Below are 21,786 nucleotides of genomic sequence, written 5' to 3' on the forward strand. Positions count from 1 at the left end.
TGCCTGATTCGAACCCCTGGAAGGCGGGTTTGGGGTGGAGTGTTTCAGATCCCGCAGAAGGGAGAGAACTAGCAGGACAGGCTGAAACGGGGAGGGTGCCCAGGAACTTGAAGGGTTCACAGGGGCTGGCGGTGTGGGGCAGATGGGAGCCCCCAGCTAAGATCCGAAGGGGCGAGGCCAGCCCTCCCAGCCCTGCCCTCCACAACGTGTCTTGTAGGAGAACTTCGGCATTTGCTGTCTCTGCAAGGTACTCCGGCCACACGGTGACAGATGCGACAGAGGCTGCCTGGGGAGAAGACGCTGAGACACAGAGCCAGGCGGGGATGGAAGATGCATGTCCCGAGCCCTGATGCTGATGTCTCATTCTCCTCTCACAACAACTGCGACCGGGCGATGTCATCAGGGCCATTTTTCAGATGAAGAGTCAGACTCAGAGAGGTGGCCAGGGAGGCTGGCTCAAGTGAGTTCAAGTAACGAGCTGCATGCTTTCCAGGCACACTGCCTTCCTGTGTCCCCCTCACATGGACACACACACACACACACACACACACACAGTCTCCTTCCTATTTCTGTGATGACTCAGTACATGGGGAGAAGGGAGAAACCAACATGTGGAGCCAGGAAGGGACACAGAGGGACACACGCAGGGGAGAGGCAGAGGGAGAGAGGCAGGGAGGAAAGGAGACACAGACCGCTAGGGAGACAGCGACAGAGAGAGAAGTAGGCAATGTGCTGCTTATTTATTCCGAAGAGGATGGATTTTGAATAAAATACATCTTCCGGGTCTCCTCCCCAGAGCTTCACAATCAGAATTCCTGGGAGTGGGATCCAGGAGTCTACAGGTAAAGAAAGGTCTTGTGAATACGGCAAAGCGTGCTCTGAAATGGACAGAGGGACAGATGCATAATACACAGAAAGGCAAATACAGCAAACTGCTAACAGAGGAATCCAGCAAGTGGGTATGCCTGTCCACTCTGCAATTCTTTTAGCTGTCTGTATGTTCGCGAAGCTTCATAATACAAGGTTGGGATAAAATCCTGAATGACTGTGATGATTAGGCAGGTGCGGGACCACCGTTGCAGGGGAAGGCTCCCTCAGAGGACTTTCGGAGGGCCAGTGGCCTGGGAAGCCCCCTCCCCTGCCCCTTCCAGAGCTGCCGGCCTCTGGCGTGGTCAGTTTCTCAGCAATCCCAGAATGCACGGCAGCACCACGCAGGCCGCCACCCTCTGCCCTGGGTCTGGAAGGAAGTCCATCTGGCCCTGGGCGCTCCCACTCTGGGTGTGGAACAGGACCAGGTGGGTCCTCTGAGGCTGGCCTCTGTGGGGCTTGGGAGCGCTGTGATGGAGTTGGCTGGCAGTGTGGGTTGGGCAGAACTGGGAGGGATGAGGCTAAAAGTTCTCTTGGAAGAATTTGAAGCCGAACTGCTCACAGTGGCCCTTGAGCACCTTGGCCAGGGCTGGGGAGCCACAGAAGAACACCTGCACCTTGCCCTTCTTCTCAGCGGCCACTTTCTGGAACACCTGGAGCCCACGCGGGGGAGGAGAGAGCAGAGGCAGGGGAGTGAGCCTGTGGTGTAAGGACACACCCAGCTGGAGCTGACAACATCGTGTGTCGGCAGCCACGTCCCTCTGTCCCCACGAGGAGCTCCAAGGCACAGATGCTTGGCTTCAGAGCAGAGGGTCCAACACGCAGCCATTCATTTAGGGGCCAGTGGCTCAACCCCAGGAAGGGGCTGGACCAGAAAGACCCACATCTGGAGCACGTCTGCGGGGAGACTGCAGTGTTGGGGGGCAGCAGTAGGGCCCCACGGGCACGCTGAACCCCGGACATCCCACTACTGCTCCGCCAGTCACGTGCCTCCGTTGAGATGTCTCTTTCCTAAAGTCCAGCCGTCCCCCCAGTGAAGACCCTTTCCCACCCCAAATTCTGCTTACGGAGGCCACTGCGGAAAGCCCTCATTGGTGCCCTAATCTCTCTGGGCGTGACTATCGCCCGCAGACTGAAAAGCAGTACCTTCCGGCACCTCACACGAACTGCACTCTGGTAAGTGCTCGGGGGAAGAATAATTTAAAAACCTATCTGAGAAATAAAATAGAAAGACTGCAAACTGTTGTGCCTTTGGGGCTCAGTCTTTCCATGTGTACTGAGAAGGATAGGACTTGGTGCTTGCCCAAGACCCCGTCTACTCAGGCCTTCTGACCCCGGTTCCTAGGGAGTCAGGGCTGGGGGAGGCCTAGGAGGTCAAACTGGCTAGCTTCTTCTCTGAACAGATGGGGAAACTGAGCCCAGTGATGGAACAAGGTGAGCCCATGATAGCTCCCAGCTGGACCCTGGATGCTGGCCTCGTGCTCGGTCCCCACCTGCTTGGCCCTAATCTCCCCAGCCACTGCCCTAGCCTCTCAGCCCCACTGGTCCCCCTGCAGGTGGCGGGGCTCTCGCTGGCCTTTACCTTGTTCCAGTCAGGCCGCCCAGGCTGGGTACGTGTCTGGAGGCCCGTGATGGAGTCCTTCTTCTCCTTCTTGGCCAGGAGGTCGAGGGCCATCTGCAGGCCGATGGCCTTCATGTCATTCTTGCCCAGTGCAGAGGTCATGTACATATGCAGCTCCAGGAAGGGGCCTGGGTGTGGGAGGCAAAGGCAGCACTGAGGGGCTGGCGCCCGTGATAGCGACAGGGCAGGATGTCGGGCCCGTGCCCCGGGGCTTGGAGCGAGAGCACGAGTGCTCAGAACTCACACCTTCAGCCACTGTGCTCGCCACAACCTCCAAGCGCCCAGCGCTTTAGAAAGGCAAGATGGCCCACTGCTGGAGGGTACACAGTGCCGCATCCGCTGTCTGACCTGCACCCCACAGCACCCCAGGACTTGAAGGGGAAACGCACCCCAGGGCGGCACAGCAGTCCTTGGGCTCCGAAGATCATGCCCTGTCACACCTCATGGTGTCTGTTCAGTCTGGTTGGGGACAGAGGCCAGGCACAGCCAAAAAGATAACCGAGACCAAAGGGTCAAGGGTTGAATGAGTGGGTCAGATGGCAAATGCTACCGATCTATAGAGAGGGGCTGGAGCCGGTGGAGCTGCTTTCTGGGAGGGTGGGGACTGGGACAGGTCTTGGGAGAGGGGCACGATTCCAAGCTGGGAGGGGGTGTGGGAAAGGAGGGCATCCTAAGAAGGGGAGACAGATGAGCCAAGGATGAGAAGCTGGGACAGATGTGTTTGTGGGGCGTGAGGTGACTGCCTGCTTAGAGTGCGGGATCCTTGAACGGGGCAGCAGGAGATGGGAGATGAGATGGGACACACGCTGAGGCCGCAATGGGAAGGGTCTTGAGTGCCCAGCAGGCCAATGCGGGCCGGTAGTGGGTATCGGAGCAGGGTGTGATAGGATGAGAGCCGCATCCCAGAAGGGGAGCCAGAGGACAGCAGGGACAGGGCAGAGATTGGCCTGGATCTGCCTGGACACAGGCCCGGATACTGGCAGGTGTCCACTGCTCAGTGCCTGCAGTGGGACGGGTTTGCTGAGATACTGATCCCTTCTGCTCTCAGGGCAATGGGAGCTCCCTGGTGGGCCCCTCTGTGCTCAAGCAGCGGCCTCCGTTTTCCCTGCTACGACAGATAAATGTTATCATTTTCCACGTGGGCCACGCCAGGGAAGAGGCTGGCAGATACCACCTTCCACTTGCACACTGGTCCAAGCCAGGAATGATGGTCCTTCCACTTGTGCATTGGTCCGAGCCAGGAATGATGGTCCTTCCACTTGCGCATTGGTCCGAGCCAGGAATGATGGTCCTTCCACTTGCGCATTGGTCCGAGCCAGGAATGATGGTCCTTCCACTTGCGCATTGGTCCGAGCCAGGAATGATGGTCCTCCCACTTGCGCATTGGTCAGAGCCAGGAATGATGGCGCCTGATCTGGGACGTTGGCTCCACAAGCTGATGATCACTTCATCCTTCTCCTCTCCCAAGACCAAAGGATTCATGCCATCCCAGCCAGCTCTCAATTATTTCACATGCTCCATTAGCCCCCTTTTCCCTTGGCTTAAGGCCTCAGTCCCTGTTAAAATGCAAATGGCTAGGAGGGAGAATCCATTTTATTTCACCTATCACTTCACTTGAGTAGGGCAGGGCGGCGTGGGAAGGAACGAGAGGTACCATGAGGGACACCCGCCTGAGAGAGCCCTGACCCTTCTTCCACTCCCTCAGAGTCCCTATCCCCCAGAGAGGGGGAAGGGGAAAGCGACACCGTGGTGGGAGGGAGAAGGAGGCGCTCTGGAGAAGGACCTGACATGGGGTTTCCGCCCTCTCCAAAACTGTTGTGTTTGAGACGGTCATTCTATCTCTGGGACATTCTCTTAAGGAAATCATCCAAAGGGAGGAAATAAACTCTGTGCACATACATATTAATTGCAGCTTTATATATGATAGTGGAGAATCAGAAAAATGTGTCCCGTAGCAGGAGCGTGGCAGACCACTGACTGTACCATACATCGTATAGCGGTGAAATACTACTACTACTAGTACTACTGCTACTACTACTACTGCTGCTGCTACTACTACCACCGCTGCTACTGCTGTCACTGCCGCTACTACTATTGCTACTGTGAGTGCTACCACTGCTATTGTTGCTGCTACTGCTACTATGAATAGTACTGCTGCTGCTACTATGACTATTGCTACTACTACAACTATTGCTATCACTGCTATTGTTGCTGCTACTCCTACTACGACTATTGCTACTGCTGCTACTATTACTATGACTATTACTACTACAGCTACTGCTACTACGACTATTCCTACCACTGCTACTACTTCCATTGCTACTACAGCTACTGCTACTATGATTGCTACTACAGATACTACTACCATTACTACCACTGCTAACATAGCCACTGCTACAACTACTACTGCTGCTGCTGCTACTATTGCTACTACAGCTACTGCTACTATGACTATTACTACTACAGCTACTATGACTATTACTATCACAGCTACTGCTACTACTACTATTGCTACTATTTCTATTGCTACTACAGCTACTGCTACTACTACGATTACTACTGCTGCTACTAGTACTACAGCTACTATAGCTACTACTATTCATACTATTGCTGCTACTACTACTGCTACTACTATGATCGCTACTACAGCCACTGCTACCACGATTGCTACTACTGCTACTACTACTGCTATGACTACCACTGCCGCTGCTACTATTGCTACTACTACTACTGCTACTACTATTGCTACCGCTGCTACTAGTACTATTCCGACTGCTGCTGCTTGCTTTACTGAGCAGTTAGTAAGCTCCAGTCACTGTTCTGTGTGCAGCACAGAGGATCTCATTGAGCCCTCATGACAACCCTATGAGGTGGGTTGTCCATCCATATTTTTCGCATGAGGAAATTGAAGCAAAGCAGTTAAATAATGTCCCCAAGTTTTTTTTTTTTTTAAGATTTTATTTGTTTATTTTGACAGAGAGACAGCTAGCGAGAGAGGGAACACAAGCAGAGGGAGTGGGAGAGGAAGAAACAGGCTCCCAGCGGAGGAGCCTGATGTGGGGCTCGATCCCAGAACGCCGGGATCACGCCCTGAGCCGAAGGCAGACACTTAACCGCTGCGCCACCCAGGCGCCCCAATAATGTCCCCAAGTTTTGGTAGCTATAATGGGATAGAATAAAGATTCAAACTCAAACAGAATATTTGAAGCTTAAGCTGTAGAAATTAAAAGCGATAGGCCACACATTCTTGAACTCCAACCTTGGTAAATAATTAAAGTTGAAATCAGAAGTCACGGGTTTCTGTTGCAGTTAATGAAAAACCCTGGAAGAAATCTGAGGTAATAAAGTTGTTGACTCAAGTGGCTTTGAGAATGCAAAGCACCAGGTTTGCTGTTATCCTTTGTTTACACAGATTCGGAAGAAGCAAATAGCAAATATTTATATACCAGTAACCAGGAAATGTAAATGAAATCTAAACTCCCCCCCAGCTTGTCATCCTAAAATTGAGTTTCTAATAAATTAATATACATAAAAGCATTGAGAACGACATCGAGGCTCTATAAATATTTGCTATAATTGTTATTTACAAGAAAGGGCGAGGAGCTTTATTGCCACATTCTGAAGTTTACCAGTTCTGTTTCAAACACTGTTGACTTGTGCTTCAGGGCTTTGCACATTTGTTATAATAAACCACATCTGTTTGCATGTTTCTCATAAAAAAACTGCGTTTGATTACTTGAACTTATAAACTTTTATCATAGGAATTTTAATTCACTCATGGAAGCCTTAGGATCATTAAACACCCAAATAAGGTCTGGTTCCACGGAACTCAACCAGTAAAACCTCCCCCGCACCGGTTCTCTAAAGTTAGAAGCATATCTAAAGCTATTCCTCCTCATATGAGTTATTCTGTAGGTAAAACAAAACAATGATTCTAACAGGTTAACTTGAAAACACAGCATCCCATAAAGGTGACCTGTGAAGGCTACGACGAGCCCAGAGAGACACACTATCGCACAGACTAAGCCTTGTCTCGGCACGAAACGTAGGCAGCAACCCTTAGGGGTGGGGAGGGGGACATTCACAACATTCATTTTTTTTTTTTTTTTTAGATTTTATTTATTTATGTGACAGAGAGACCGCCAGCGAGAGAGGGAACACAAGCAGGGGGAGTGAGAGAGGAAGAAGCAGGCTCCCAGCGGAGGAGCCCGATGTGGAACTCGATCCCCGAACGCCGGGATCACACCCTGAGCCGAAGGCAGACGCTTAACGACTGCGCTACCCAGGCGCCCCCCACAACATTCATTTTTGATGAAAGCATAAAAGAAGGGACCAACGGGAAAATAATTCGTACGTGCTAAGTTGTTTAACCTGTACCTTAGGCCACTCTCTCCCCCTGTTGACTGTCACCTCCTCAGGACAAATCCTGACCATTCACCCCCAATCCATACCGATGCTTCTCCACCTGTTCATGTCGACTAGCAGCTTATGGACACTAAAAATTTATGTTGGGGGGCGCCTGGGTGGCTCGGTCAGTTGAGCGTCCAACCCTTGGTTTCAGCTCAGGTCGTGAGATCAAGCCCTGCATCGGACTCTGTGCTCAGCCTGGAGTCTGCTCGAGGTTCTTGCCCTCTCCCCCTCCCCCTGCTTGAACATTCTCTCTCATTCTCTCTAAAAATAAATAAATGTGAAAAAAAATTATGTTGGAGGAAAAAGAATCATATTTACTTTCTCACCTTAAACAACTAGAAAAATGGACAAAAGATATGAAACAATGGTTTCCACACTCATGTGATCAAGCAGCACAGAACTGGGGTCACTGAGAGAGGGGAACAGATGAGGTGAACCCCAGCTTACTGCCTGATGCTGGTCTCACTGCGCTGAGGAGACACAAGGCAGCTAGAATTTGCCAGTCACAAAACTGAGGAAAGGGAACTGCAAAGAAGAAGAGCAAGGGGAAGAAGAGAAAGAGGGAGGGCAGAAGGTACCTCCAAAAATCTGCATAAAGTTTCCACTAAGTCTTTGGCTGAGTGTTAACCAATACATACAGGAAAGGAAATTACCAGAAAACACTAGGCTGAACGGTACTGGGAGCTCGAACAGAGCTGGGAATAGTTTGTGTTTCCATTAGCAAGAGTGGAGAGACCTTGTAATGTTCAGGGCAGTGCATGCAGCCCGCAGAAGTGTCGCCCCCCACTAACGCCCACTCTGCACCCTCCCTAAGAAAAGATCCAAGCAAGTTGTGAAAGGATCCCAATTCCCCTGAGTAATGTAACCACGCACCGGAACAAGGTTCAGTACTGTGTAAAGAAATACCACAAAATCCAGAACACACAGCACGCAGTTCACGATGCCTGACATCCAACAAAATTATCGGGCATGCAGAGAAGTAGGAGAGTATGTTCCATAACTAGGAGAAACTGAATCACTAGAAGCAGACCAAGAAATGACAGAGATGATGGACTCAGACAAACATATCACAGCAAATACTGAAAGTGTGGTTGAGAGAATGTAGAAATAAAAGAAAGAACCCAGGATGAAGAGAGAAATGGAAGTCATAGAAGAGACCCAAATGGAACTTCTGGAGAAGAAAAATATGACACAAATGAAAACACAATGGACAGGATTAATAGCTATTTGGGACTTTTGGTTTTCCAAATAAATTTTAGAATCAGCTTCTCAGTATCTTATTTACTTATTTATTTATTTATATTTTATTTATTTATTTGAGAGAGAGAGAGAGATCACGAGCAGGGGGGAGAGGTAGAGGGAGAAGCAGACTCTGGGCTGAGCAGGGAGCCTGATGCAGGACTTGATCCCAGGACCCTGGGTTCATGACCTGAGCTGAAGGCAGATGCTTAACTGACTGCCACCCAGGTGCCCAATTTTTATTTATTTTTAAAAAACATTTATTTATTTATTGGAAAGAGAGAGCGTGCATGAGTGGGGGGAGGGGAAGAGAGAGAATCTCAAGCCGACTCCACACTGAGCATGGAGCCTGATGCAGGGCTCGATCTCACGACCCTGAGATCATGACCTGAGCAGAAATCAAGAGTTGGATGCTTAACGGACTGAGCCACCCAGGCGCCCCTCTCAGTATCTATTTTTAAAAACCTGCTGGGATTTTGATGAGGATGGAATGGATGGATTAGGTGCTGCAGAAGAAAAGATCAGTGAACGTGAAAACATACAGCAGAAAACTCAAAAATGAAGCACAGATGGGGGGGGGGACAAAGTCTCAGTGACCTGTGAGATATCCAACAGCCTAACCGTGTAATTGAAGTGACAGGAAGGAGAGACAAAATAAAAATATGCAGAGAAAGAATGACTGAAATTTACTCAAATTTGAAGAAAACTAGGAAAACAAATTTGATGAAAACGTGTCCATCCATCCCAGAAATTCAATGAATTACAAATACAAGAAACATAGAGAAAACCACTTCTCAGAAATGTTCTGTAGTTTGTAGTGTACAGACTTGCTCGCATTTTGCTAAATTTATCCTTAAGTATTTCATGTTTTTAAAATTTCGGTTTAAAGCTTCTCATTACTAATTATCTGTTGCTAGTAAATAGGAATACAATCGATCTCGTGACCTAGTGTCCTCTACCCTGTGGAACTCACTAGGGGACCGATGGAAGTGAAGAGCGAACACTGCAAAACTTCCGGAAGAAAACATAAAAGAAAATACCCATGACCTTGGTGAGACAGAGATTTTAGACAGGACACAGAAGGATGAAGAATAAAAGAAAAAATCGGATAAACTGGACATAACTGAAATTTCAAAATGTTGTCCTTCAAAAGGCAGTTTAAGAAAATGAAAAGACAGGGGCACCTGGGTGGCTCAGTCGTTAAGCGTCTGCCTTTGGCTCAGGGCGTGATCCCCGAGTCCTGGGATCGAGCCCCACATCGGGCTCCCAGCTCTGCTATGAGCCTGCTTCTTCCTCTCCCACTCCCCCTGCTTGTGTTCCCTCTCTCGCTGGCTCTCTCTCTCTGTCAAATAAATAAATACAATCTTAAAAAAAAAAAAAAAGAAGATGAAAAGACAAACCACAGACAGGGAGAATGTATTTATCAAATGTGCCCCTGACACAGACCGGTTTCCAGAATACATAAGGAACTCTTACAACTTAGTAAAACAGAAGGCAAACATCTAGGTTTAAGGAGTGGACAAAATATTTGAACGGACACTTTACGAATGCACAAACGGCAAACAGGAACGTGAAAATACGTTCAGCATCATCAGTCGTTAGGGAAATGCAAATCGAGAGCACACCGAGATACTGCTACGTACCCACTAGAGTGGCTAAAACGAAAGACACTGCCAATACCAAATGTTGGCAAGGTTGCAGAGCTACCGGAACTCTCATCCATTGCTGTTGGAAACACTGAATGGTAAGGCCACTTTGGAACACCGGTTTGGCCGCTCCTTACAAAGTTAAACTTAACACATACCATACTACCCAGCAAATACGCCCACACAAAGACTTGCAGGCACATGTTCAGGGCGGCTTTATTCCAAATGGCCAAAAAGTAGAAATAACTCTAACATCCATGCCCAAGTGAATGGCAAAACAGCTTGCGGTATATCCATAAGATAGGACACCGCCAAGGAATTAGCTACTTTCTTTTTTTTTTTTTTAAGATTTTATTTATTTCTGTGACAGGGACAGCCAGCAGAGAGGGAACACAAGCAGGGGGAGTGGGAGAGGAAGAAGCAGGCTCATAGCGGAGGAGCCTGATGTGGGACTCGATCCCGGAACTCCGGGATCACGCCCTGAGCCGAAGGCAGATGCTTAATGACTGCGCTACCCAGGCGCCCCGGAATTAGCTACTTTCTAATACATGCAGCAACATGGGTGAGTCTCCAAGATGTTATGTTAAGTGAAGGAAGTTAGAAATCACGGCACATCCTATGATCCACTTACAGGAGATTCTAGAAAAGGCAAAACTGTAGTGATTGAAAGCAGATCAGTGGTTGCCGAGGGCCGCAAATGGCAACAGGGCGTTGATGCAAAGGAGAATGGGCAAACTTTGGGGGTAACAGAAATGCCGCATGTTTTGACTGTGGTGGGGGTTACATAGCTGTACACATTTGTCATAATGTCACGATAGTCCTTGTAAACTTGCATTGGTGGATGTTATGGCATGTAATTTATCCCTTAAAAACTAAAAAAAAAAAAAAAAAGAGTCATCTGAAAGCACATTAGGATGGACATTCCTGGTGAGGGGAGCCTGGGTGGCTCAGTGGTTAAGCGTCTGCCTTCAGCTCGGGTCATGATCCCAGGGAACTGGGATCGAGCCCCGCATCGGGCTCCCTGCTCGGTGGAGTGCCTATTTCTCCCTCTCCCTCTGCCTCTCCCCCCTGCTCTTTCTTTCTCTCTCAAATGAATAATAATAATAATAATAATAAAACGATGTACGTTCCTGGGCCCTGCTCTCAGAGATCCTGATTTGAAAGGCTGGGATGAGGCCTGGGAATCGAAATTTTCATCAGGTGCTCATCATGAATGAAAAGAAATGCCACAAAAGAGAGAAATTAGAAAAAAAGGAGGATACACATTTTTGTAAAATGTGAAAAAGAAAAAATATGAGGAGATCCTTTAAAACGCCTGGAATAGTCTGGATAGCTGGATGGGATGATGAATACCTTTCTCTCCTCTTTTTTTGGTTTATAAATGTCACATTTTGGTGGGGGGAGAAAAACCGTTCCTCTCTCCCCCACATTTTTGATAGGAATGGAATAATCTACACACTCTCTTAACAAGCCCCGGAGCCCGAACCCCCGCCTGCTGCCATCCTCCCCAGGCCCTGCCCCTCTCCTACCCTCTTGTGCCATCTCGGCCTGGTCCATCTCCAGCTTGGTCAGCAGGCTCACAAACCACTCGAAAGAGCGCTGGTCTCGGTTGATCCAGATGAAGTCCACCTGGGGAGAGGGCCCTTCTGTTCAGAGCTGGCACTGCCTCGGTCACAGCACGCTCGCACCTGCGGTCCCCAGTGCCTGCATGACCACCCTGGTGTTAGCAGGGCGCACACTATCATCCCCATTTAACAGAGGGGGAAACTGAGGCTTGCAGCGCTAGGAACCTTGCCTAGGTCATGGAGCAGCACGGGATCAGGACCCAGGTTCCTGACTGCCAGGTCAGGATTTTCTGTAAACCTATTGTTTATAGCAAGCAGTGTTCTGAAATATTAAGCTTGCAAAGAACCCAGAAGGACAATAGTTAATTTTTTTTATAGAAAAAAAATTTTTAAAGATTTTATTTATTCATTTGAGAGAGAGAGAGAGAGAGAACGAGAACACAAGGGAGAGGGAGAAGCAGGCTCTTCGCTGAGCAGGGAGCCCCACATGGGGCTTGATCCCAGGACCTGGAGATCACGACCCGAGCTGAAGGCAGATACCCAATCATCTGAGCCACCCAGGCACCCCAGTTAATTATTTTTTTTCAGAAGCTCTTTTAAGTGGTCTATACAAAATAATGAATTTTCAAAAGGCAAACGTTTTCATTTTTAAAGCCACCACCAGGTGATGGCTAGTTCACATCATGGCGATAACTGGACCCCAGCTGCCTGACTTTCAGGCTCCGAGGTCTTTAGTGGGACTCCATCTTCTGGGCCCAGAATGCCTCCCAGAGGTGACGGGGGAGTCCTGGATGGCTTGGGAGGCACCAGGAAGAAGATGGGGTGTTGAAGGAAGCATAGAGACCAGTCATTCCAAGCAGGGAGGAAATCCGTCTGTCCCTCCCCTGCACCTGCCCAAGAGAGCCTGCTCTGGTTCAGGGAGGTTTCCAGGGGAGAAGGCCCAGAGGCCTGCCTGTAGGAGGCGACACTCACCTTATGGAGCTTCATGTCCTCATCCTGGATGCTATCCATCCAGGAGTGCTGGCAGCTGGGGCAAATATGCTTCCTCTTCTGGTGCCTGAGGGGAGGCAATGAGTGATTTTGAATTTGGGGCGGGTATGAGACTTCTCAGTCCAAAGAATAGTGCAGGGGATGGGGGCAAGGGGCGGGGTGGCAGGGAGCCAAAAGAGAGAAGGAGGCTGGACATGGGAGGAAAGAGAAAAAAGGGTGAAAGGAGAGAAGGAGGAGGAAGGGGAGGAAAGGAGAGGGGGGGCTTCTTGGGACTCTGCCCCAGGGTGCAGGCAGGGCTGGCAGCCTCTCCACCCGCCTGTGCACGATGCTCTGGAGGATGGAAGCAAAGGGGGTGATGCCGATGCCCGCCCCGATGAGTACCGCGTGCTCGGAGGCAAAGATCCTGCGGGTGGGGGTTCCGTAAGGGCCATCGATGTAGCACTGTGAACGGGGGGCGTTGGAGGAGAGAGAGGGCTGGGTGCCTGGGAGAGCTGGACCCCAAGGCTTCAGCACCCCCCCCCCCGTTATATGCACGCAGTCACCTCCTGGGCTGGAGCCCAGACCTAAGTGGCTCCCACTGTAGTGCTCAGAGCACAAGTCTGGGAGAGCCCTGCAATGTGCGAAGGCAGAGCTGCTGAGAGTGGGACCCGGCACCCACGAAGGGACAGGTTTGGTCCCCTTCTCTGGATACCTGGGGACTTGAGGAACTGGGGTACCTGGGGCTTCTCTTTCTCTGGTTGCAGCAGGGGTCATGTCCGCCCGCCGGAGCCTCTTACCTTGATGTTACAAAACAGGTGGTTCTCAGAGGACATCTCAGAGACCTGCAGGGAGCAGAGAGCTGTGGGCCCATCAGGCAATGCTCAGAGGCCACCCGGCCCTTGCCGGTCTGAGCAACTTTACAGAAAGGGAACTGCTTTCTCTGCCCCAAGCATTCCAGGGAGCACAGAACCCTTTTGAGGGAGAATGTCAGTGATGGGCTGGTAAACTGACTCTTCCGAAAAAGAAAACAACACCAAACTCCTGATGGGTAGTGTCCGGAGATTTCCGGTATAAACGTTGCTGTCATGCCTTCCACTGTGATGACCGTGTCTAACAACTGGCTCTTACAGCTCCTGAAAATCGAACAATCGGCTCTTGTGGTCCAATACAAGTCAGCCTTGAGCGGGGGGGGGGTGACTGGAGAACACTCACTCGCCCCAGTGTCCAGCCAGTCCCATAACTTCCATGTCTCCAGATACACCGCTGGCCTTGAATGTTCTTTTCCCTTGGCCTAGAAGGCCCTTTCCTCTTCCCCAGCTGGCAAATTCCTGCGCACCCTTCAGAGCCCAGCTCAGTTGAAGCAGCTGCTCCTTCTGGAAGCCCTGCCCAGCGGCACCAGGCAGAAAAGCCAATGGCTGGCCTGGCTCACAGCTCCACCCTGCCCTTGGGGACCCTGCTGTGGGCTTGCAGATGGGAGCCACTGAGGGTGGGGAGCAGGCCTCCTCTGTCTGCTCTGCCTGATTGCTTTGCCTGATTGCACACGGCAGACCAGATTTGGGGGGTCGGGGCACTTCCTTCCAGAAGGTGAAGGAAGGAGATCCCACCAAACAGGCCTCAGGGGCCTGGGGTAGTTCTCTGTCTGGTGCTGGAAGGCAGAGTTAGAAGTGACCTTTGCAATCATCCAAAGCGATCACTCACTTCTCCGAAGAGGAACCCGGTCTCAAAGCGTGGGAATGACTTGCCCAAGTTCCCAAAGTGCTCTGGGTAGAGCTGGGTCTCCTGCTGACCGTCCGGTGCTCGTCCCATCACAGCACGTTGCTTCTTGGTGTGGGGGCCCCTGCATGCTGCGTCCCCCACGGTGTCAGACTTGAACTACTGGTGTAGGGGAACACCGCACAAGAGCCACGGTCCTTTCAGCCTCCCGGTTGCAGGGAGAAAGGCTACATCACGGTTAGCCATCTTTAACATGGAACTTACCAGTGCCACCTTTTTTTTTTTTCTTTTGCAAAAGTGAGACAGAAAAGGAGCAAAAGCGGGAGTTGGAGAGAGAAAGAGGAGGAGCAGTGGGGCTCAGCTTCAGGTTCAGGGCACTAGCAAGCAGGAACATCGGGCAAGAGTGTAATTACATGGGTTTTTATTGATTCTACTTTTCGAGTTATCCTCTGATGCCGGCACAGGCTACCAGGTGGCCATTAAAGACAGCCATCTCAAGCGTCCTTTTAAATGCAATTAGGTTGAAAGTGATGTTGGGGAGTAAGAGAGATGTCAGGTTGGAAAGATTCTCAGTGCAACTATGCAAAAGTTGCAAAGGGGGTGCGCCGCTGGCTGGCTGTGGGGACACCACGTCCTGCCTGGGGCTTCATGCCTGGGGCCTGCCCTTAAGGACTCTCTCCGGAGTTCCAAGGACCTACCACCCAGGAGACAGACCCTCCGGCTCTCCCTCCCACCTCCAGCCCCAGCTTCCGCAGCCTTACCTGGCCCAGCTCGGCCGGGGCTCCCCACTGTGTTGGAGCCCCTTCCTTTGTCCCCAGGCTCACCAGGCCTTGGTCCCCCTGCTGTGGAGTTCCCCTGGGCCTGTAGGAGGTCAGCTCCACGGTGACGTCCCTGCTGCAGGCCACAGCTCCCTGTACCGAGGTTGCCGAATGGGTGGGCTGGCTCGGCAAACTCTGTTTGGTTTCAAAGTGGAAATTGCATTATTATTTAAATCACGAAATCAATACGTGTTAGTTTGTAGAGTTCCATGTTATAGGACTTGAAAGAATAAAGTGAAAAAGTACCCGAAGAAAGCGGAATAGCTCCTCTAAACATTTTTCGATGCCCTCCCAGACTTTTACTTACACACACACACACACACACACACACACACACACACACTCTTACGTAAATGAAGCCTACCGCTTTCTAACCTGCCTTTTCCACACAGTACATCTAGCTTTCCATGCTAGTCCATTTACATAAATGCATATCCATTTACATACTCTATTTTCAGGGACTTACTATCCCATGATAAGCGTGATGAGTAATTTATTTAGCTACACCCCTATTGTTGGGCATTTCCAGGATTCCCATTTCCTCGTTACTAACAACCACCATATATAAAGTAGCACCTTTCCCGTCTCTATCCCTCTACCCTGATTTATTTTTCTTCATAGCATTGATTTTTCACTTGCCACATTACGCATGTATTTGGTTTGCAGTCTATCTCTCCCTCCGCAAGGTAAGCAGGGACTGCGTCAAGTCTGCTTGCTGATAGATCCCCAGCGTCTGTGCAACTGTCCAATTATCTTCTTAGGACAAAGCCCTACAAATGGGATGGCCGGCCCAATGGGTCTACATATTTAAGATGCTCATACGCGTGGCCAGACTGCCTGCCGGAAAGATTGTGCCAACTCATTCTTTGGCGGTGGGGCCTAAGGTCCCAAAGAAACACAGCCTTTAATGTGTCTACCCCCTGATTCCTGGGGCGCAGGACTCACCTGGCTGGGAAAGTCAGCTTCCTCCTTCCCCTGATGCAGAGCAGAGAACGCCCTGCTTGTTTCTACCCACCCCTTCATTTCCCAAAGCTTTGCATCTTTCTAGAGGGATGCCTGCCTCTGGTCTGGCCTGGCGGCATTCCACCTTATTTTCTCCCCGGACTTTAAATTCCACAAAGGCTTGGCAGGGCTGAGCCGGACGTGGGGCTTCTTTTCCTTTAACCCTGGGCAGGGCTTCCCCATTTTAACATGACTCCCAGCTGAGCGGTACAGTCGACTAGCTTTGTGTCCAGGCACCGTCCGCCTCCTTTGTCTATTCTTACTGTGATCTCGCCGTATTCCTCCAGAACTTCCCAGAGCCCGTATTCATTCCAGACACTGGCAGCTTGTCAGCTGTGTGGGTTTCGTCAGGGCTCGGAAGGTAACAATGCCGCCACTGGCGCTGTGGACAGGGATGATGAAGGGTCCATGAGGACCCTGCTGTCTGGTCAACTCAGTACTTTACCGGCATTCATTCCATTGTCGACCCTTAAAATAATCGTGTGAGGAAGGGAGGCCAAGGATGGGAACCGCCTCCAGTTCGTTGATGAGGAAGCTAAGGCTCGGTAAGCTGGAGGTAGGCGAGGCCGTACAGTTCGAACGTGCTGGCGCAGAGACGTGGAGGTGGGTTCTTCTGTTCTCAGTGTCCTCTCTCTTTCCACTGTCCCCCTGGCTTCTAACGGAGGACATGGGACTAGCGAGGACCTGGGGTGGTCAGGCTCTTGGATCACATCATTATGCAGCCATCCAGCCAGTGTATACAGCAGCTGCTCAATGATGGATGCTCACCAGCCAAGAAGACAGCAACACGGTCCCTGTTGGGTTTGTCTCCACGGTGGGCCCTCCCTTCCCCGAAGCCACCTACCTGGGGCCTCCTCTGGCTCCTCCTCTTCCGCAAACTCCTTGACAGCTGCTTGGAGCCGCAGTCTGCGGGGCGTGACGTCTTGAAGGACTCATACAGCCTGTTTGTCCACTGGCCTTCGGACCGGACGTGTAGCCAGATGGTGTCTGAGCAAGAGGCAGGGCAAGGGGATGGGGGTTTGGCACTGGCTCCTCCAGCAGGCCTGTCTCACCTGTGGGACTGGAGCTGGGCATTAACTGCTCAAGTCCCAGACTGAATGTCCCTCCTCGGGCCCAAACTAGCGTCACAGCCACGGGACTTGGAAATCTGATCTCTCCAGTGTGAGATCCATGCAGTCAACTTAAGCCTACAAAGGAAGGGTTCAGTCTCTTCTGCCAAGACAGGGGGGCTCCCTGGGGGGTGCGGGCCCTGCCTCCTCCATCAGGCCAGGGTCTCACCATGGCGAGGACCACTCCCTCCCACATTCAACCAGGGGCTTGTCAATGGCTCTGCACACTGCAGGTGTTCAGTCTGTGGTGGGACCAATGGCTTTCGTTGTGCCCAGTGCCTGGGACATAACGGGTGCTCATTCAGGTTCTCTGCGGAGTGGATGACTGGTAGAAAGGTGGTTTGGGGTGGGTACTCCTCTGCTGAAGGGTACCAGAGAGAATCCACAGCATTAGAGCAGGGAGACTCGGGGCCCAGGAGGCAGGCAGATTCCAAGCTGGACCTTGAAGAAACCCCTTGAAGAAAGGGTCCAGTCAATGACGTCTCCCTATAGTGCACACAGTCACTATAATCATACTAGTATCAGTATAACCGGAATACCATGCAGCCACGGAAAGTTCTTGTTTTAAAAGAATGGATGTGCAAAGACCTTCAGGACATACGGTGCACGGAGAAAAAGTGGGCTGCAAAACAGTATGAATGGTGCGATCCCATGTATGCAAAATTCTCTCTATACCTATAGAACCACGAAGAAATATTAATACAGGGGCACCTGGGTGGCTCAGTCGGTTCTGCGTCTGCCTTCGGCTCAGGTCATGATCCCGGGGTCCTGGGATCAAGTCCCGCATCAGGCTCCTTGCTCAGTGGGGAGCCTGCTTCTCCCTCTCCCTTTGCCTGCCACTCCCCCTGCTTAAACTCTCTCTCTCTCTCAAATAAATAAATAAAATCTTTAAAAAAAAAAAAGAAATATTAAGACAGATCATCAAAAGACTGACAACGGCTTTCTTTGGATGGAATTGAGGGATTTTAATTTTCTTCTTTACGTATTTCTATACGTCTGAATTTTCTGAGAGCATATATCTTCTCAAGAAACAAAACAGGAAAGAAGAATAGGAAGAAAACCTCCTTCCCTCTCCTGCCACCAACCCCACCTTTGCCCCGCTGGACCTCCGAGCCACCACTCAGGTGACTCCAGGGCAGGTGGCACGTAGCCTCACGGAGGGAACCCTTGCCTTGGGCCTGTACCCTGAACTGTGGGAGCTGGGGCTCCCTGGGAGGCATCCCGAATGGAACTAAAGCTTTTATAGGGATGAAGCAGAGAAAACAGGCAACCAGGACCCTTTCCCTTTCATGAAGTCGAGTGAGGGTCTTGCTGTCGTGGGTCATGCAAGGTGTTCCCTGCCTGAAGTACCACTCAAGGCGGAAAGCCCGATCCCTGGCCTAGGAAGAGGGCAGAGGTCCAGGAGCAGGCTCTAACAATGACCCGGGACCAGAAGTCCAGCACACACATGGCTGGGGGCCAGAGGTCCGCTGGCCGAAGGGAGGGTGAGCTGAGCAGTTCTGTGGGTGCTGGGGAGCCAGAGAGAAAGGGGAGTGGTCCACAGATGGGGAAGAAGGATTCGAGGGATTCTGCTGCCTCGGGGCTCCACAGGGATGGGGGCGGGGAAGATGCCTGGGCCTCATGCGATCCTCACGGCAGCTTGTCCAGCCCTGACCTCCCCACTCGGTAAGTGTGTGGGCATCTGCTTCCTGGTTTCAGAGGGAGCTTTTGGAGGGTGACTTCGGGTCTCCGGTCTTGTTCACTCCCGTGTTCCTGGTTCCCAGCCTGTGCCCGACACCCGGCAGAACCCCGCAAGTACATGCCCAGCACAAGGGGGGTGTACCTTTCTGCTCCGGAGCGCTGCTGATGGTGAAGGGATGCCACTCGTAGCGCGCGATGCTGGGGACGTTCAGGTACAAGTAGTCGCCCGGCCTGTAGTGGAAGAGAGGGGGCCTCTCGATGAGGAGGTGGGTGACCTGGGGAGAGAAGAAGGTCAGGGTCATTCGTGCAGGTCCGAAGCGGCCGGGGGCCCCCTGGGCAAGAGGGCAGAGGCCGGGCCGTCCTCCTCCACCACCACCCAGGTGGGCCCCGGACGTCTGACCCTCCCGAACCTGTGAGTGGGGCTCGCCCTGCACCCCTCTGCCAGGCGGGGGGTGAGCTGTGTCTGAAGTGAGGCTCATGGCTTGGTCCCACTTCTCAGGGTGTAAACGCTGCTCTTAGTGGCCCTTCTCTGTAAAGCCCCCTGACTGCTCTAGCCCCTTGCGTGGGACTTCTGTTGCACTTGGCTGGGACTCCGGCCACTCGTGGGCATCTCCCCTGGGAGAATGACATCCCCCTGGACCACAGCTTCAGTTCACTCAGCCGTCACGGTGTGCCAGAGCTGTGTGAAGCACGGAAAGTGTCATCTGTGGTCCTCACAGCCGTGCTCTGAGACGGATGCCATTCTTTCCCCACTCTACAGATGGGAAGCAAAGGCTCCGAATGGCTAAGGAGCTTGCTCAAGGCCACCAGCGAGGAAACCATGGATGGGACACTCATCACGCTGTCGGAGGCCAGAGCCTCAATATAAAGCACCTCACTTCCCACATCCTCACTCTCAGCTGCCCCGAGGTGAGCCCTCCCGGGACTGCCTTCCTTTCCTCCACAAATGGCCCGGTCACTCAGACACCTGGGAGATGTCCTAGGCTCCTTCCTCTCTCCCACCGGTTACCTCTTGAGTCTTCCTGTGATCTGCCACCCCACCCCCACCCCACAGCCCCTATTTAAGGTCAAGGCCCTCCCGAGCTCTCATCTGCGCATGTGCAACAGCCTCCCAACTAGCCATCTTCCAGAGCGACTGCAGGAATCTAGCTGGAACACAAGCCCTCCCGATACCACTGTCCCCTCCCCCCACCTGCTCAGGGGTTCCCGGTTGCCTGCAGGGCAGGAGTCCCCAGGGGCCGCCAGGCCCCGCCCACCCCTTCTCCGCATCTTGGCTCCAGCTGTGCCAAATTACCCATAGTCCCCAAGTACAGTACACCCACCCACAAGCCGGTGCCTTTGATGAGGCACTGTTCCTTCTCCAGCAGTACCCTTCCTTGTCTTGCCTGTCCCACAAACTCCTGCTTGTCTCTCAGAACCCCAACGCGGCATCTCCTTCCTCCTTCGGGAACCTTCCCTGACCTCTCAAGGATAGTTTCGTACTTCCCGAGGTTCTACTCTCGCCCACACAGCCCTGCCCTGTAAGAGAGGGGCCAAGCAGGGCAGGGCCGGAGCCATCTCTGGGTTTCTGCTACCTGGCACAGGGCCTGGCAACTTGCAGGCCCTTAATACATGCTTCGTGAGCTGGTCTGTAGCAGTGTCCTGCCCACCTGCCATTCCTCTGCCTCAAGTGTCACTCCTGAAGGCTAGACCGGATCCTGGACTTTGCTCAACTGCTCCGCTTGCAGGGGCTGTAGCTACCCTAGTCCCTATCTCCTTGGGGTCTAACAGGGTATCCAGCTGCTGCGCTCTCCACCTGCAGCTGCCCTTCGCACCTTGGAGGGAAGGAGATTGACTTCCACGATGCACAGGGCTGCCATGCGGGACATGGCTAGTCCAATGATTTTCTCCAGGAAGAACAAGATGCCAGGGACCAGCAGCCACTTCCAGAAGTTGGGCCCATGCAGAATGAGCAGAATCCACATGGGGAGGTAGGACAGATGGGTCCAGTAGAACACCTGGGAGGGTGGGGAGGAAGGGGGCGGTAAGCTTCCAGAGTTCCACCTGGGGGTGGAACAGGGCCAGAGCTCAGGGCCAACCTCAAAGCCATGGTCATACACACCCTCTCCTGGGGACAGGGCTGGGTAGGAGGTTAGGGGATGGGGAGCTTTGGGGCTTCTTTATTCTGGGGGTTTGGCCCAGGGGTCGTGTAAGGGCTCCGGGTGCCCGCAGCAAACATGTGAAATGTCTGCCTAGGGATAGTCTGGCCAGAGTGGAGTGCCCCCAAACGGTTTTATGGTTTCAGGTCATATGTTTAAGTCTTAATGTATTTTTAGTCAGTTTTGGTGAGTTGTATAAAATAGAGGTTCATTTTCATTCTTTTGCATGTGAATATCAAGTTTTCCCATCACCATTTATTGAAGAGTTTATCTTTACCCCATTGAGTATTCTTGGCTCCCCTGTCATGTACTAATTGACCAAATCTGTGACCTCCTGCATCTTGAGGACGCTACACACAGGGGAGTGAAAATGGAACTAACGTGTTGGGAGCATCTGTGTGCCAGGTGACCAGGTAGTGGCTTCATATGTTATCTCATTTAATTCCTCAAATAACTTCATAGGTACAGAATTATAGGTCCACTTTATAGATGAGGATGCTGAGCGAGCCTCTGCTCCTTCCCCTCCCTGACCCTAGTCTAATCCAATTTGGGTAGGGGGCAGGCCAGCAAAAAGGCAGAATCTTCCAGAGCAAAGCATTTTCCACCTGGCAGACATATACTACGACCCAATCACACACACATAATGTGCAGACCAGCCTGGGCGCTTCCTGGGCTCTGCAGTAATGAGAGGGGACACAGCATGGAATGAAGAGGGGGGCCCAGCCTGGGAGAGCAAAGGGGCAAGGGCTGGACACCTCGAAGCGGCCGCTCCTCCGGATGCAGGAGCTGGAGCAGGCAAGCATAAGCAGCAGCAGCAGCAGCAGGGCCACACCGGTCGGGGAGGCCGAGCCATGGACCCAGCCGACGCCCGGCCTGGTGGTGAGCAGCAGTTCCCCAAACCGGAAGGGGCTGGCCTCGGACTGAGCCTGGAGCGCTGGAGACAAGCACAGGTGAGCTCTTCCCTCTCCACCCTTCCTTTGGGGGTCCCACCCCTCCCCATCAGATACCC

General features: G+C 52.0%; 1 protein-coding gene across 1 annotated transcript in view; it reads right to left on the bottom strand.

Annotated features, from left to right (window-relative positions):
* Positions 1–741: 741 nt before the first annotated feature.
* NOX5 (NADPH oxidase 5) overlaps positions 742–21,786 on the bottom strand; it is a 34,307-nt gene continuing 13,262 nt past the window's right edge. Inside the window, exons 7-17 of the mRNA XM_087856824.1 lie at positions 21,533–21,711; positions 20,454–20,636; positions 18,782–18,914; positions 16,695–16,837; positions 14,792–14,983; positions 13,115–13,159; positions 12,655–12,779; positions 12,321–12,405; positions 11,313–11,412; positions 2,450–2,616; positions 742–1,520 (exon numbers count right to left, since the gene is read on the bottom strand). Coding sequence (XP_087712950.1) covers positions 1,389–1,520; positions 2,450–2,616; positions 11,313–11,412; positions 12,321–12,405; positions 12,655–12,779; positions 13,115–13,159; positions 14,792–14,983; positions 16,695–16,837; positions 18,782–18,914; positions 20,454–20,636; positions 21,533–21,711 — 1,484 coding nt within the window. The 3' untranslated portion in view covers positions 742–1,388. The remainder of the gene's footprint in view (positions 1,521–2,449; positions 2,617–11,312; positions 11,413–12,320; positions 12,406–12,654; positions 12,780–13,114; positions 13,160–14,791; positions 14,984–16,694; positions 16,838–18,781; positions 18,915–20,453; positions 20,637–21,532; positions 21,712–21,786) is intronic.

This window comes from Ursus americanus, chromosome 28 (assembly GCF_024610735.1).
Source record: "Ursus americanus isolate L20-20 chromosome 28, mUrsAme1.1.p, whole genome shotgun sequence".
Taxonomy (NCBI): Eukaryota; Metazoa; Chordata; class Mammalia; order Carnivora; family Ursidae; genus Ursus; species Ursus americanus.